Source organism: Pocillopora damicornis, chromosome 10 (assembly GCF_964200805.1).
Source record: "Pocillopora damicornis chromosome 10, jaPocDami1.2, whole genome shotgun sequence".
NCBI classification, from domain to species: Eukaryota; Metazoa; Cnidaria; class Anthozoa; order Scleractinia; family Pocilloporidae; genus Pocillopora; species Pocillopora damicornis.
The window spans coordinates 1,843,923-1,860,195 of NC_142679.1; the positions used below are offsets into that span (position 1 = coordinate 1,843,923).

The 16,273-nt window shown below is 40.3% G+C and overlaps 2 protein-coding genes across 2 annotated transcripts; one reads left to right on the forward strand and one right to left on the reverse strand.

Moving 5' to 3' along the window:
• The first annotated feature begins 520 nt into the window (after nt 1-520).
• On the forward strand, nt 521-2,640 carry LOC149038407 (uncharacterized). The gene has a single exon (XM_089185082.1). The coding sequence runs from the start codon at nt 634-636 to the stop codon at nt 2,236-2,238; it is 1,605 nt and encodes a 534-aa protein (XP_089041208.1). The 5' UTR covers nt 521-633; the 3' UTR covers nt 2,239-2,640.
• Nucleotides 2,641-12,216: 9,576 nt separating this feature from the next.
• On the reverse strand, nt 12,217-14,446 carry LOC149038408 (uncharacterized). Its single transcript, XM_089183675.1, has one exon. It carries the CDS (start codon nt 14,212-14,214, stop codon nt 12,598-12,600), a length of 1,617 nt encoding a protein of 538 aa, XP_089039801.1. The 5' UTR covers nt 14,215-14,446; the 3' UTR covers nt 12,217-12,597.
• Between the last annotated feature and the right edge of the window lie 1,827 nt (nt 14,447-16,273).

Consider the following 16,273-nt stretch of genomic DNA (forward strand, 5'->3'; position numbering starts at 1 on the left):
AATTTGCAACGTAAACACCGTGCAACGAGGAAGTGAACACGACAATTATCTCTGAACACGACAATTATCTCTTTGCCAAAGAAATCAGTATTTTTCGAGACTGATTGTTACAGAAGGGATCTTTGGTGAAATGTTTGCCTTAAAGAACAAATTTTTGAACTTAAAATTGGCGTAGAAGTGATTATTAATCTATTTGTTCAATGAGGTGTACTAATTTACTTTCAGAGCTACATTCAGTGATGGATATTTAAGAAAATGCGCCTAATATCAGAGAAAGCAAAAGAATACGTTCCGCCTGATACAATAACGAGAACAGTGTCCATTGCTGAAATAACATATGACAATCTCTAGAAAAACGTTAGTATTCATTACTGACTTATTTTTCTCATCTTGTCTCTTGAATTTTCACGCAGCACAGCATAGTAGTGGATTCTTCTGGTCGACACTTGGCCTGTTTACGTGAAATGCAAATGAGGTATTTATACCAGATCCCTTGACAAGGCCGGAAATGTCAAGAACGAGTATGGTTTTCACTTTCAAAACATCACACTTAGAAACTGAAATATATTCCAAACGTGTTCATTATATTTCAACGAGCTGAAGTATTCATTCGACCACTATCGGCCGCGGACAATGAATAACAGTTTTGTGATTGAAGTTTTTGCCCGTGTTTTATTCAGCTTCACACGCGGTGTGACAGAGCATTACGACCCTGATGAGCCTGAAGTGGAGATCTTTGGATATAACGATAGCTTAAGCAGTGAGGGTCGAGAGTGGAATTGTCAGCCCGTTGATAAACCTATTTATCAGGAATATTCACCGCTAACGGACGACGATTATGATCTCTTGTCATTCGGTAATTCTCGACTGAGATATCGGCTCATTGACGCGAGCTCACCAGATGAAGATGAAGACGAACAGCAAGATGAAGATAACGAAATGGCTTGGAAGCGACTCAGACCATCCGTTCTTCGCACATTTTGTCAATCAATGTTCATCGGCGCATTAATTTCACTTTTAACACCTGTCATCCTTGGCCTTTTTTACGTCGGGATCGCTTACGTCTCTTATGAAACGACGCGCAACTGCCAATTTCACCCGAAGGAGACAATCCCAGTCAAAATACAGTGGATCAGAACAATGTCTGACGTGACTGGTGTCGCCTTTCTTTACATGTGGTTCTTTGCAGGAATGCTTTTTCTTTTTCGATCGTATCAGTTAAAGGGCGTAAAAAGAAAACTCATTCTTGTTGCTTTTGTCCTGTTCTCTGTGGATACAGTGTATCGTGTTGTCCTTCAAGTCTTGGGAACATCTCATTCCAAGCTTTCAGTGACTCAGAAGATTCCTCTCTACGTTACATTTTTAATTAGCATAGGTTGCCAGGTTTATCTTGTAACAAATCACTTCCGGAACCTTTCGAATAGAGCGAGTTTATTTATAAAATTAACAATATCCTATTGTTTCACTTTCTTTATTGGCATCTTTGCAGTATCGTTTATTTATCCAATGTACAACAAGCAAACTGAACGTGGAAAACTCCTTATTGCACTCTTCTCACCTCTATTTGGAGTTATCTTTAAAGTAATCTTACGACTTTGCACTCAACGCTTGAAGAAAATTGCTCATCCGGGATACTCCTACATCTTGTTAGTGCCGTTGTATTTTGGATCAGCGATCATGTTTCGAGTAATGCAGGCAGAACTTGAAAACCTAAAACTCATCGCTATTCTTGGAATAATCCACGGAGCGGTAGAAGTTGTAGAACGAAGTGCCATGGTCTTCATTGATCATGTTTGTTATGTAATCTTTAAAAGAAGATCAGCTCCTTGGGGAAGTTTTCGCACTCCTCGCCGTGAGAGACTAATGGCTGATATTGCCATTTTAAGCATGTTGAGTGAATCAACTGCCATTGTGTGTGTTAATGGACTGTTGTACGTATACCAATTCATTTACTTACAAAACACATCATTGTCGAATCTGCTTCAGAAATTTTTTATTCATACCTCAGTTCCGCTGGTGATCGAATGGTTTTTCACCGGCGTATCCTTGGCCATCGAGACTCGCCTGCAGAATATCGCGGTTATGGCTGTTTGGCGCAAAAGATGGAAAAGACACTTTGTGGTTGCGATAAGTAACCTAGTTCCCTTGGCTATTTGGACGACAGCAAATCTCTTGGAAATTGTGCATGGGCGCTTTGATGAGTCTGAAGGTCACCCTTGCAAAATGCCCTTTACATAGAGAACTTCTAAAAACTGAATGCCGGCGGTCTTTCAGCCTTCCTTGTGTTAATTGACTTGTGGTGGTGTCACAGATTGTTGACAGATTACACTTACCGGATATTATCACCCAACTGCTCAAAGTAGAGTACATGTAAGGCGCGAATAGAGCACAAATATCCCGCGATATTGCAGGGTTATTTGGACAGTTGGTTATTTTGTGCTGTGAATAAACCTGTTTAGCCAGTCGATTGCGCGTTACGCTTCTCTATCCGCTTTGCTTTTCCAGCCTTACAAGACATGAGCAGAAAGAATTATCAGAAAGGAGCTGGATAATAAATAACTTATTAGACGTTTTGGTGTATAGTATCACTGAGTATTTTTAAATATCATGAGATTCTTAAAATTAAAATACTGAACTTCACACTTGAATATAATTTCTTATGCACTCATGCTAGAATTCAACGCAGTGGACCAAACCCCTGCTTCAGAATTCAAAAATCTACCCAACCTATTCTAAAGTTTTAAAAATATTCGCCAGACTTAGTTAGATGCAGTGTTAGTAAACGTTTGCCCTTTAAGTACAACTGCTGGTGCGCAACGGAAAAGTACCATACTTCATCCTGAGGGGTGGGGTGAGAGTTAAGAAAAGAGGATGCAATATTGACTGTAATGTATCATCTTCCAATTTACTTAATGACTGAGTGGAAGAGCCAGACGGGACAATATTTGACTCGAGATCATGACCGAGAGCCAAACATTTTCCCGCCCTTAATATTATGTGAAAAATTAGTTAAGTAATTGTTTTATTACACATTTTTTTGAAACAATCTGCCAAAGGAGACACTTGTACAATTGTTTGAAAGAATAACAAAATCATTTCTCGAGATAAATTGCGTGAACCTGTCCATTTTCAACTCACTATCACCTATCACCTGTCCATTTTCCACTCAATATAGCTCAAAGACGAAAGGAACTCTGATTTAGTCCACATTCCTCAACTATGGCGCTTTCTCAAGAAAACGGCATTCAGAAGGGTTAGTGAACTTGTCTATGCACGCATTCTTTCATGTATACCCATGTCATCTACATTTTACTGTTATGTAAATGCTATAAAGCTAGTAAATAAGATGACGTTCAATTTAAACTGTCGTGAAAGAATTCGTTAAAGTATAGGAAAGATAAATATCGTCCCAGTCAATATTTCACATTGTTTTCTTGCAAGAGTGAGGATCATATAGCAAATTATTGCAACTATACATTAAGTACAGACATAGAAAAAGATCCTGGTCCTCTAATATATGTTGACCCTATGAAAACAATAGCAACTCCATATTGTCAAGGTAACGAGTTAGTTTTTGGACAAAATGCAGGACAACAATGTGTTGCAATGAGTTTTCAAATATGAATGTTCAAATGAATGTTGGAAATCAGTTTGTCAATAAAAATTGGAAATCAAGTTTGTCACGATTAGCCAGACAGGTGTTTTTAATGCTGTCAGAATTATCCACAGCATTAAGAGAGTGGTGAAAACAAGAGAATACTTCCCGCTTGATACTACACCGAGTACAATGTCCATTACTGAAATTACGTCTCACAAAAATATCAGTATTTATTACTGACTAATCGTTGTCATCTCACATCGTGAATTTTCACGTAGTACAGTGGAGTGGTGGATTCTTCAGGTCAACACTTAGCCTGTTTCCGTAGAATGTAAATGAGGCTTTTATACTGGATCCCTTGACAGGGCTTGATGTCTTTTGATTTGTTGGCACTCTCACTAACCCTTCGCTCTAAAAAACACTGGAGCTTATTCGAAACATGTTCATTACATGTCAACGAGCTGAAATATTCATTCTGACTACCTCCCTATGAGGAGTTCTTTAAAATTCAAACAATAGAAGCATATATAATTGATAATGTTGATCGTCAACATCTTTTTCTCAAATTTTCAGTGAATAAGTGTAGTCAACACTTTCCCTAACATGCAGATTGTTTCTGCTTTGTTAGCACTTTCACTTTTAAAACATCAAATGAAAAAGCCTGGAGCTTATTCGAAACATGTTCATTCGTTATCGAAGATCTCAAGTGTGCACTCGAAGACTCTGTAGCGCGGACAATGAATAACAATCTGCCAATTGAAGTTTTTGCTCGTATTTTATTCAGCTTAACCCCCCGCGTGACAGAGCATTACGACCCTGATGAGCCTGAAGTGGAGACCTTTGGATATAACGATAGCTTGAGCGGTGAGGGTCGAGAGTGGAATTGTTAGCCCGTTGATAAACCCATTTGTCAGGAATATTCACCACCATCGGACGACTATTATGATCTCTTGTCAGTTGGTAATTCTCGAGTTAGATATCGGGTCATCGGCGCGAGCTCACCAGATGAAGATGGAGACGATCGGCAAAATGAAGATGACGACATGGCTTGGAAGCGATTCAGACCATCCGTTCTTTGTATAGTTTGTCAATCAATGTACATCGGCGCATTAGTTTCACTTTTAACACCTGCTTAGGGACAGTGGGAATCTCGTTCATCCATTCATGCGCGTCACTAATTAGATGACGAGGCATTTGGCTACCTTAAGAGAGTCATAGTTACTCCCGCCGTTTACCCGCGCTTGGTTGAATTTCTTCACTTTGACATTCAGAGCACTGGGCAGAAATCACATTGCGTCAACACCGTTTCCGGCCATCGCAATGCTTTGTTTTAATTAAACAGTCGGATTCCCCTAGTCACTGCCAGTTCTAAGTTCGCCGTTCGTCGCCTCCCGATCTGACCCGAGGGTCACAGCTGGGCCAATCCACGGCCGATTCCTTCCCGGTCCGACCGCGACCTCGGAAAGGGAGAGAGAACCCCCCCTTCGCCAAGGATGGTTAGTTTCGCTGAACTGACAGAAATATTTGTAAGCTTAATCACGTGAACAAAACCTGATAATTTACCATTTAATGATAATTGGCGCTCCCAAAAAGCAGTCAATAACATTTCATGTTGACGGAGATCGCTCTACTGAGAAGTACCTTTCAATCTCCATAGATAAAACGTAGATGCGATAACTACTACTTAAGAAAACTACAGAATTTACACCGAAGTAGCAACGGTGCTTTTTATTTCAACACTGTTCGGACTACTTCATTGACTATATGCAAAAAGGCACCTTGAAATTTACATAGCGATTTCGATCCGAACAAGTATTTGACTCTATAATTTGACTCTCATTGCCCCCAAAGTGTCTCGAACATCCGCGTAATTATGTGACTGAAATAATTAACCATACCCTGTAAAGCTAAGGATTTTTACAACTTGAAGTTCTTGATGATATCCAAATGTTATGTTTTTGTTTGTCTTTTTTAAAGGAATGCAACTTAAATGATTGAAATTATTCTCTAGTAAGTTTGAAAAGTGACATCATGAAAATAAGGTAATAGAAGAGCTCTGCCAGCAAGCAACGGTGCCCTCATTTACACGAGTGCGTACTAATCTTATTCAGTGACTTTCCAAGAAACGCCATCGAACTCCTGAAACTTGCTTTCGAATAATATGCGTGCGAATATGCACCTTGAAAGGTACTAATCGGCCCCATATGAGCGCAATACTGGTGTTAGGTGCAGTCCACGTCATACTCAACTGGCCCATGATAATTGTAATTAATTCAACTTTGCAATGGGAAGACTTGAGAAGGCTTAATTGTTGCCAGCCACCTGATTTCCAAATGCAAGTCTCTAAGTGAGGCGCATTTTGCACTGTGACCTTTAGACTCATGGGAGCGCCCAAGTACAATATCCAAGAGGTGCGGTGTCGTCGAGAAGGTCAATGGAACCAGATTTGTCATCGCCACCAAAACGTGTCACCAAAACGTGTCTTTTCTCCATTTTCTTCTCAAAACGGCTATAACTGCCATATTCTTATAATGTCTCGATTACTAAGGATACGCTGGTGATAAACTATTTAATAACCAGTGAGACTGAGGTATGAATTGCAAATTCCTGCAGCAGCTTTAAAAGTGAAATATTTTGTAAGTAAGTGACCTGATACAAGTACAGGACGCCGTTAACAGACACGATAGCAGTTGATTCATAAAGCATGCTTAAAATAGCGATATCATTCATTAGTCTCTCCCGCCGAGGAGTGAGAAAAATTCCCCAAGGGGCTGATTTTCTTCGTAAAATTACATGGAAAATGTGATCGATGAAAACCATAGTGCTTCTCTTTATGACTTCTGCAGCACCATAGACCATCCCAAGAATAGCAATAGACTTGATGTTCTCAAGGTCTGCTTGCAACGCTCGAAATATAAACGCTGATCCAAATTACAACAGCGCTCACAAGACGAACGAATATCCTGGATGAGTTATGCACCATAACCGCTGGACGCATAGTGGAGAGATCACAGATCACCTCAAGAACGACCCCGATGAGAGGCAAGAAGATTGCCATAAGTAGCTTTCCTTTCGCATCTTGCTTGCCGTACATTAGGTAAATGTAAGATGGTACGAAGATGCCCATTATGAAAGAGAAACAGCTCGGCGATATAATTTTTAGAACCAAATACCGCATTTTTGTTAGAGTACGAAATGCATTTGCTGAGAGATGATTTTTCCAACGTATACTGGGAAGGAACAAACCGTTCAGCGGAATATTTTGTAACACACTGTGTTACAAAATATTCCGCTGAGAAAGTTTAGAACGCGATATCCCAAGGAGTTGAAGAGCCACACGATAAATTGCATCCAAAGAAAACAGAAGAAAAGCTACAAGGAACAGTTTCCCGTTTAACCCCATTACCCGATATGGTCGAAAAAGTAAGAGCACACCTCCATAGAACTACAAGTGCAGGAAAACACAGCCTGTGACATCAGACAATGTTCTGATCCATTGTGCTTTCTCAGGAATTGTCTCCGTGTCATGAAATTGGCAGTTGTCTATAGTCTGATAGCAGACGTAGGTTATCATTATATATAGTACGCCGATAACAGTAACAGTCAGCACTGAAATCAAAGCACCAGTACACATTGCTTTCCACATTGCAGAAAGAGTGGATGGTCTGAGCTGCTTCCAAGCCATTGCTCGATCTTCATCTGATAAGCCGCCTAGCTTCTCCTCATTTTCCTTTGATGCGCACGCGTCAATAAATCTCACAGTTAAGATTTGATGAACGAAGATAAGTGTGGTGTTTTTTAGCCAGCGACCAATACACTTTGAACATGCGCAGTTATGTACTATTCTAAAACGTGTCCGTTCGAATCAAAGACATGACAGTAGTGACGATAGATAGATAGATAGATAGATAGATAGATAGATAGACGTTTATTAATAATACCTTAATAGCAGCTGGAAGCTGAATAACAAAGGTGTACAAATTATATAATAGAACTATACAATAAAATCAAACCTAAAAGGGAACTGATTTACATATGGGCCCATATACAATTGTAATAGATGTCAATTAAAATGTCTTGCGCTTGCTGGAATGAAAGTATCTCTGAACCGATTTGTTTTAAAGGAAACTCTAAATGGTCTGCGTCGTCGTAACTCCCTAAGTTGATCTCGGTTGTCGAAAGGCAGTAAGTGGTACAAACAATCCAAGGGATTGGAGACGATGTTGTTAAAGAATTTTAAGCAGAGGTCTTCCCTCCGATCCCTCAGGGTTTTCAGCTCTGCCATCTGAAGCACTTCTCTATAATGATTATCATAACCGTATATAATTTTCAAGGCTCTCTTTTGGACACGCTCTAAACTTAAGCTCAAATAATCGGGGAGACTATAATGGTAGACCTGACATCCATAAAGTAAGACGGATTGAATGCAAGCAACATAAAAATTCACTAATTCTGGTGATGGTACCTTAGCTCGCTTTAACTGAGTTAAAAAGTAAAGGCGCTTAGCGGCCTTTTTAATCATCTCAGTAACGTGAGTGTTCCACTTGAGGTTGTCTTGAAAATACACACCCAGTAATTTCACGACACTAACGGCGCTGACTTTAGAGCCATTAATTTCTATGAGATCGTAGGAAGGAGGGGAGCGCCCGAAGGAAACTCTTAGCTCATTACATTTTTTCGGATGAAGTTGAAACGAGTTAAGTGTTGACCAGGTAGCTACTTCGTTTATCATAGACTGAGCATTGCTAGGACCACCCTTGCTTATGATTTCGTACACTGTCGTGTCATCTACATATTTTATACAATCACTGGCTGATGGTACTTTCAAATCATTTATCATAACCAAGAATAGCCACGGTCCCAATTTTGTTCCCTGCGGTACTCCTGCTCGGACCGATCCCCACTCTGAGAGACAATCATGTGCAAGTTTGACCCTTTGTTTCCTATCTTTAAGAAAGGCTATTATCCAATTGATGATGTAAGGGTTGATGTTGTAGGTCGAGAGTTTCGATAGCAAGAGGCTGTGATCTATCAGATCGAAGGCTTTTCTATAGTCCAACGCAAAGATCCGCACGGTGTTCCCCGTTCCGTCTGTTGCTTGCGCCCAATTGTGCATCAGATGTATCAATGCATGCGCAGTGGAGGATCCTGGAATACACCCAAATTGATCGGGTTCCAGGCGTTTCAGAAGTGCTGGTTTCACATGTTCATGGACGACGTAGTGCTCGGCAATTTTGGACAACGTTGGTGTCAGTGAAATAGGTCTCAAATCTTTCGCCGCATCCTCAACTGTCAGAAGCCAAAATTAAGTATTCCAAAGCTGTGAAGATTATTGTAGCAATGGAAACTGCCATCCGCGATGCTTCAGAAGCGAGCGCAACTCCAACCCGGTCCCTCGCGTTGATAAGTTGACTGAACATAAACAAACAGATACTAAAGAAACCGGCGACCACGACCCATTGCTACCGCTGTGGTGGGAACACACAAATGACACAATTGCCTTTACAAGGACCAGATTTGCCACCACTATGGAAAACAGGGCCATATTCAGCGGGTTTGTCGTTCCAAACAGCAATGCGAGCCTAAGAAAGCAACCAAAACCCCCGAGGTACATGCTGTTGAAGTTGATGTTGATGCTTATGAAGACATCTTAGCTGCCTTTGCGGTACACAGTGTGAGGAAACAGAGCAATGATATTATCTGGGTTGATTTGGATGTTGATGGTAAACCACTCAAGATGGAACTGGACACAGGTTCGACTGTGTTGATCATCTCGTTTGACCTCTACCAGCAGAAATTTTGACCTCTACCAGCAGAAATTTATCAGGCTTCCCCTGCACAAAACTAGACTGTCCTTGAAAACCTACACCGAGGAAAACATTATGCCAGTGTGAGTGCTTAAAGTACCCGTGGATTACCAAACCCAAAGAGAGTTGTTGGACCTGTATGTTGTTGGGGCGACATAACCTGGGGCGACAAGGCTATGGGGCGACACAACCTACATTCCAATATCACGACAAAGCTTTGTCTCTGCTTAATGACAAGAGTACGTATGCTGTCTTAAACTCTGATCCTACCAGTAAAACTCAAAGAAAGTTAAACAAAATGTTGTTTGATTTAAAAAAAGCCGGTAGAATTAGTGACTCTATGTACAAAATTTTATACAGTAGTGACGGCTTATGTCCACGTTTTTATGGCTTACCTAAAATTCATAAACCGGGAATTCCTCTGAGACCCATTGTCTCTTTTGTTAATTCTCCGACTTATGTAATTTCTGGCTATCTTACGAGAATTTTGTCGCCTGTTGTTGGGAATACTGATTACACTGTCAAAAATTCCTGCGAATTTGCGGATTTCATAAGAGACAAAACTCTTGACGCTTGTAAAGAATTAGTATCTTTCGGCGTTGTTTCGCTCTTCACCAAAATCCCAGTTGATCTTGCCGTTAAGGTTGCGGAGGAAAGACTCAGAGAAGATGGTTTCCTAGGACAAAGAACTTCTTTGCCTGTGGAGGATATTATTCATCTGCTGTCTTTTTGCCTCAAAACCACGCAATTTACGTATAACGGCACATACTATCGACAAGTTTTTGGTACAGCGATGGGTTCGCCTGTCTCTGCTGTCATTGCCAACATGGTAATGGAAGACGTGGAACAAAGGGCCTTAGCCACTTCATTGGTTAAACCCTTTTTCTGGAAACGATATGTCGATGATGTTATTTCTGCGGTATCCGGAAATGAAGCGGAGCGCCTCTTGTTGCATTTGAATTCAGTAGAGCCGTCGATCCAATTCACCCTTGAGCGTGAAAAGGATAGACATTTGCCCTTTCTTGATTTAAATGTGTCCAGAGGGGTTCAGGGTAATTTAGAGACAAGTGTCTACCGTAAACTTACCCACACCGACAAATACCTCGCTTTCGATTCTCACCACCCTATTTGCCATAAAAAGTCTGTAGCCAAAACTTTACTTAGGAGGGCTGACTGTCTACCATCTTCACTCGATTCGAAGGCTGAGGAGAGGAAATATGTTTCCAATGTCCTAAAGGCAAATGGCTACACAAAAACTTTATTTTACAAATAGTAACGCTCTTGATGAAAGGGAACCAGCGACTGGTTTTGCTGTTATTCCTTACATACAGGGTGTTACTGAACCCATCAAGAGAATTTTGAATAGCCACAACGTTAAAGTTGCTCAAAAACCTTTTCAGACTTTGGGGCATATTTTCGCCAAACCCAAGGATCCTGTCACGAAAGAACAACGAACCGACGCCGTTTATTCTATTCCTTGCAATGACTGTGACAACGAATACATCGGACAGACCAAACGCCAGTTTGGTACACAGTTAAAAGAGCACCAAAAAGCGGTTTTTCTTTGCAAAAAGGAAAATTAAGCTTTATCGGAGCACACTTGCCTAACCAACCATACAATTGGGTGGGATAATTCTAAAATTATCACCACTAATCGGCGTTACCACCAGCGCCTTTGTTTGGAGGCTTGGCATGTTAACTCCGCCCACGCTCCTTTAACTCGTGACGATGGCGGTTTGCTTCCTGATGCCTATTTACACCTCGTCAGCAAAAAGGTCGCTAATTAGTGATCATATAAAGGACTTCTTGTTACAGCGTTTAGATCACCCCTGATGAAGGCACTAGACAGGAGTGTGGAAACGTTGGGTCTATGAATTGTAACTTCTTCGGTTACATTCATTAAATCTGCAAACCAGTGTAGCATCAAACTATAGCTGGAAATAAGTTCGGTGGGACAACTGCAGGCAGAAACGATGGGTCGACCCGGGTCGTTAGGTTTGTGGATTTTAGGTAAAAAGTAAATACACGAAGTTCTAGGAGTGGTAATGCTGAGATTTTTAGCAGTAGCCGGCAATTCTTGTTTAGCTGTAAGAGCGTTAATGGTATTTTTGACAATGGTTTGGTTAATTAAAGTGAGATCTTTGTCGACCTTAGCATAAAAGGAGATGTCAGAAAGTTGCCGCTGCGCTTCTTTTTTGGCAGAGGTCGGCCCGTCAAACAACAACTGCACCGCCTTTGTCGGCCGCCTTAATGACCATTTCTTTGCGTTTTTTTAGACTTTTTAGACCCGACCACTCTTCCGAAGAAAGAATGGAAAATTTGGTGTCACGATTGAATTTAAGTTTGTTGATATCGTGGCGACATTTTTTGATGAAAAAATCTAAAGATGAGAGCTGGCCCTCGTGGGGAGTCCATTTAAACTTTCGAATCTGGAGTGTTTCGAAAGCATCTTCGTTCGAAGTGCTAGAATCATCCGCTTTGTCATAAAAAGAGGCTTTCAATTGAACGCAGGGAAGGAATTTTTCAACGTCTTGCTTAACTGAAAATTTGTCGGTTTTTTTGGATATGGGAACAAAATTTAAGCCCTTGCTGAGAACTGATTTTTCTGAATCGGAAAGTAGTAAATTTTATGGAATGGTAACTACAGTTTTGAGGTTTTCAGGCGATGAGTCGCTAGTAATTTGAGGGCCGATAAGTTGGTCGAGTTTTTGGGCCTCAATTTGGTGCAAATTTTTAAAAAGCTTAGAATTGGCGTTCTGAATTTTGGCATGAATGGATTCTACTAAAACAGCTGGACAGATTAATCGGTACTCGATGTTTGGTAAACGGAACAAAAGTGATTTGAAAACTATTTGCGTGTTTCATTAGCCTTTATAGTAAGTTATCAAGCCTCTATACCCCTAGAGAGTGCGGTTCATACTTTTATTTAATAGCTATTGATCAATCGATACAATAGAAGTTATGATTCTGATTAAACGTTATGTGTGTGGTACCTCAGTCATTTTGTTCTAGGAAATAACAAACACTTATACAATTCTTTGAAAGAATAACATAGACATGTCTCGAGATAAATTGCGTGAACCTTTCCATTTTACACCCAATTTGAGCTCGTAGTTATCAAATCGACACAAATATTACTTAAAGACGAAGGGAACTCTGATTTAGTCTACATTCCGCAACTATTGCGCACTCTCAAGAAAACGGCATTTTGCAAGGATGGTTAGTTTCACTGAACCGCCCGTGTAAAATCTCTATGATATACCCGCTGGACCACAATGCTAAGGGAACCGCATTAACAATTGCTACTAGTATATGTCTTTTCCATCTTTTCCGCCAAACAGCCATGACAGCCATGTTCTGATAATGAGTTTCTATCGCAAGAGATACGCTGGTGAAAAGCCACTCAATCACCAGTAAAATGGATGTTTGGATGGCAAACGATTTAAACAAATTTGCAAAGGATTCGTTTCCCACGTAAACAAGTTGATACAAGAAGAAAACGCCATTAACAGACACGATACCAATTGACTCGTACAACATGCTCATAATGGCAATATCAGCCATTAGTCTCTCACGGCGAGGAGTGCGAAAACTTCCCCAAGGAGCTGATTTTCTTTTCCAAACCACGTGGCAGAAGTGATCAATGATAACCATGATGCTTCTTTCCAATACTTCTGCAACGCCGTGAATTATTCCAAGAGTAGCCATGGATTGTAAACTGTCTAGGTCGGCTTGCAATAATCGAAACATAACAGCTGAGCCAAAATACACCGGCGTCGGTAACACATAGGAATATCCCGGATGTGTAAATTTCCACAACTGCTGAACGGAAATCCTTGAAATTACTTTCAGAACAACTCCAACAAGCGGAGCGAAAATAGCGATCAGAAGTTTACCTTCCTTGTTTTGCTTGACGTACGCTGGGTATAAAGAAAAAGCTGAGACGAAAGCAAGAATGTCGGTAAAACAGGTCGGAAGAATCATTTGAAAGTAAAATGTTGCCCGTTGTCTTCTCGAGTGCCCACTCAAAAAATGCTTCATTAAAAGATAAACTTGCACGCATATGTTCATAAGAAGCAAACGATTGAGAGGGATCTTTTGCTTTGTGAAAGCCTTTGATTGATTTATTTGTAACGCTTGTAGAACAACACGAATAAGTGTGTCCAAGCCATACAATAGAAACGTTGCTAGGACAAGCTTTTTCTTCACCCCGATCAGCTGAAATGGGCGAAATAACAAAACCATGCTTACGAAGAACCACATGTATAGAAAAGCACAGGAGAGGATACCAGATATTGAAGTGATCCATTGAACTTGTACTGGAATAGACTCTTTAGAGTGAAACTGACAGTTGAGTTCAGTTTTATACGACAGATAAATGACCAACATGAATAATGAGCCTATGCCAGTAGACGTTAACAGTGAAATAAGTGCTCCAATATACATTGCTTTCCCCACTGTGAATAAAGCAGATGGTCTGAGCCGCTTCCAAGCCATTGATTGATCTTCATCCTGTTGGCCGCCTAACGTCTCCTCATTTTCCTCTGGTGCGCACGCGTCTGTACATCTCACATTGAGACTTGATGAAGGAAGATAAGAAAGAGTTGTGTCCCTTCTATCGCTGTATTCTTGAAATATAAACTCGTCTACAGGATGACAATACCATTCTCGACCGGTGCTTTCCAATGGATCGTAGCCAAAGGATTCCGCTGTAAATTCAAGTGCTTCAGGATTGTAATGCTCTGTGACGCCTCGCGTGAAACTAAACACGATGTGACCAAAAACCTCTATCAATGTACTGCTACTCATTTTGGAATGATTTACTTTTACAACGAACGTTGAGATACAAAAGGAAGGTTTCAACTGACTTTCTATTCCTATTTCAATATTGATATTTCCCCGTTACTTTCCAATTCTAATTGATCTCTCTAATGTGTATGATGTAATTCCTAAAAATTGGACATAAATGCGCATGAATGTGGAAAGTTTCGATAGTGCTTTGGACTTTCGATATTATCTGAACTTTTGCCTCGGGAGTAAATATTTGGTATCGTGGGCGACATATCCTTAATCTCTGACTTAATATCGAAGAACATAAATTATGCCGAAGAGCGATTGATATACAAATTAAAGTCAAAAGGTATACCCAGTTCATCCCAATGTACATTTTTTGCTCACAACTGGTAAATGTTGTTTTACTGCAAAGGAAAATCACTGAAACTCATTTGACTCATTATTCTTAGCTACTTTTAGCAGAAAAGGAAATATCTATATTTTGACGGATGCTTTCACACAGATGTAGCTGGAAGGCATTCTTCAACTTAGCTTAATTCTCGACTAAGAGTCAAGGTTCGTTTGCGAGGTCGTTTGATAAGATTGCAATCACGATAAAATCAGCCTTGCGTAACCCATAAGTTATAACCATAAGTTTTCAGACTCATTCGAAACTGAAAAGTAGCTAATAAAGATCATTTATTGTATACTTCGCTTGGTAATTCATCTCACGGCGGATGCTGAATCAGACCACCCAAGATTCTTCTTAGATAAAAAGAAGTCCCGGAAAAGGTCGAACATAGTACAATTTGGCAGATGGTGTGACAGCTTTAGCTCAGCTCTATGCTCTATACTCTCATAGAGCACGCTGTTTCAACCAATGACAGCGCGCGTTGATCCGAATTTTTTTATTATTATAGCCTTTAAACTGAGTTATCAAGCCTCTATACCCTTATAAAGTGCAGTTCATACCTTTATTTAATAACTATTGGTTAACCCCTAGGGGACTGAGGGGGTGGGGGTTTTTTGACTCAATTAGTGACATGACATTACTAATTAGGCCACCAAATTTTTTTAATAAGGCAGAAAACAATAAAACTAACATTTTTAGAAAGAGGAGATTTTGCACTTTCATTTGGTGCAATGAACTAATACATGTGTCTTACAGAAAAAATATGAAAAATCCAGAAAGGTAATAAATCAGATTTTTTCCCCAACCGTCCTCAAATTAGAGAACAGAACTGAAGTGAAAACTTTGTCAACACAATAACTGTACACAATATCAAGTTCTATATACACAGAACACTTTTCCTAGCACAAAATAAAACACTACTACTGTTCTTCTTTTAACCATATTTAGTTGCAAACTTGATGTCAGTCAGTAGTCTCAAAATCATTTTAGTGTTCACTTGAATCAACCTTAAACCTCGATAAGTAAATTAATGTTTTGATCAAAGGAAACATAAAATCATCTTGATCTCCTTTGAAGTGGTCTGCCTGGACCACTTCTTGGTCTGCCATGACTGTCTTTGAGTCTCTTGGGACCATTTCTACTGGGGTAATCAAAAAGATAACTCTGCAGTGTGTGGTAGCGCTCAAAGCAAGGTGCTGGACACATACGCACTTGGCAAACCGAGCACTCGTAGACTGTTTCCACTCGTTGAATATGTATTTTACAGTTTCTGTGAGTATCAGTTGCCACAGGATGGTGAAACTGCTGGCGGTCAAAGCGGACATCCTGTACTGCTACATTGCCTCCAGAAAAGTTGTTCCGTCGAAAAGAATTTCCTCCTATCAGTTCCCGCACAAGATTCTCTTTGAATTTGACAAGGGTGACTCTAGGATGGCCAGCTCTTCTATACATGATGTGGGCATTCAACACAGCAACTTCAAGCATATGAAAGAAAATTTTGTAATACCAAATATTTCCTTTCATAAGCCTGCAGCAAGTTGCTATGCGTTGATCACCCAAATCAACTCCTCCCATATGGGAGTTGTACAGGTTAATCAACTGTGGCTGTGCAATGTTCTGCCTTTGCCATTGTCCTCGTGTTTTCACCCTTCTCTCTATCTGTCCAATTCCCAAACCCTCAGG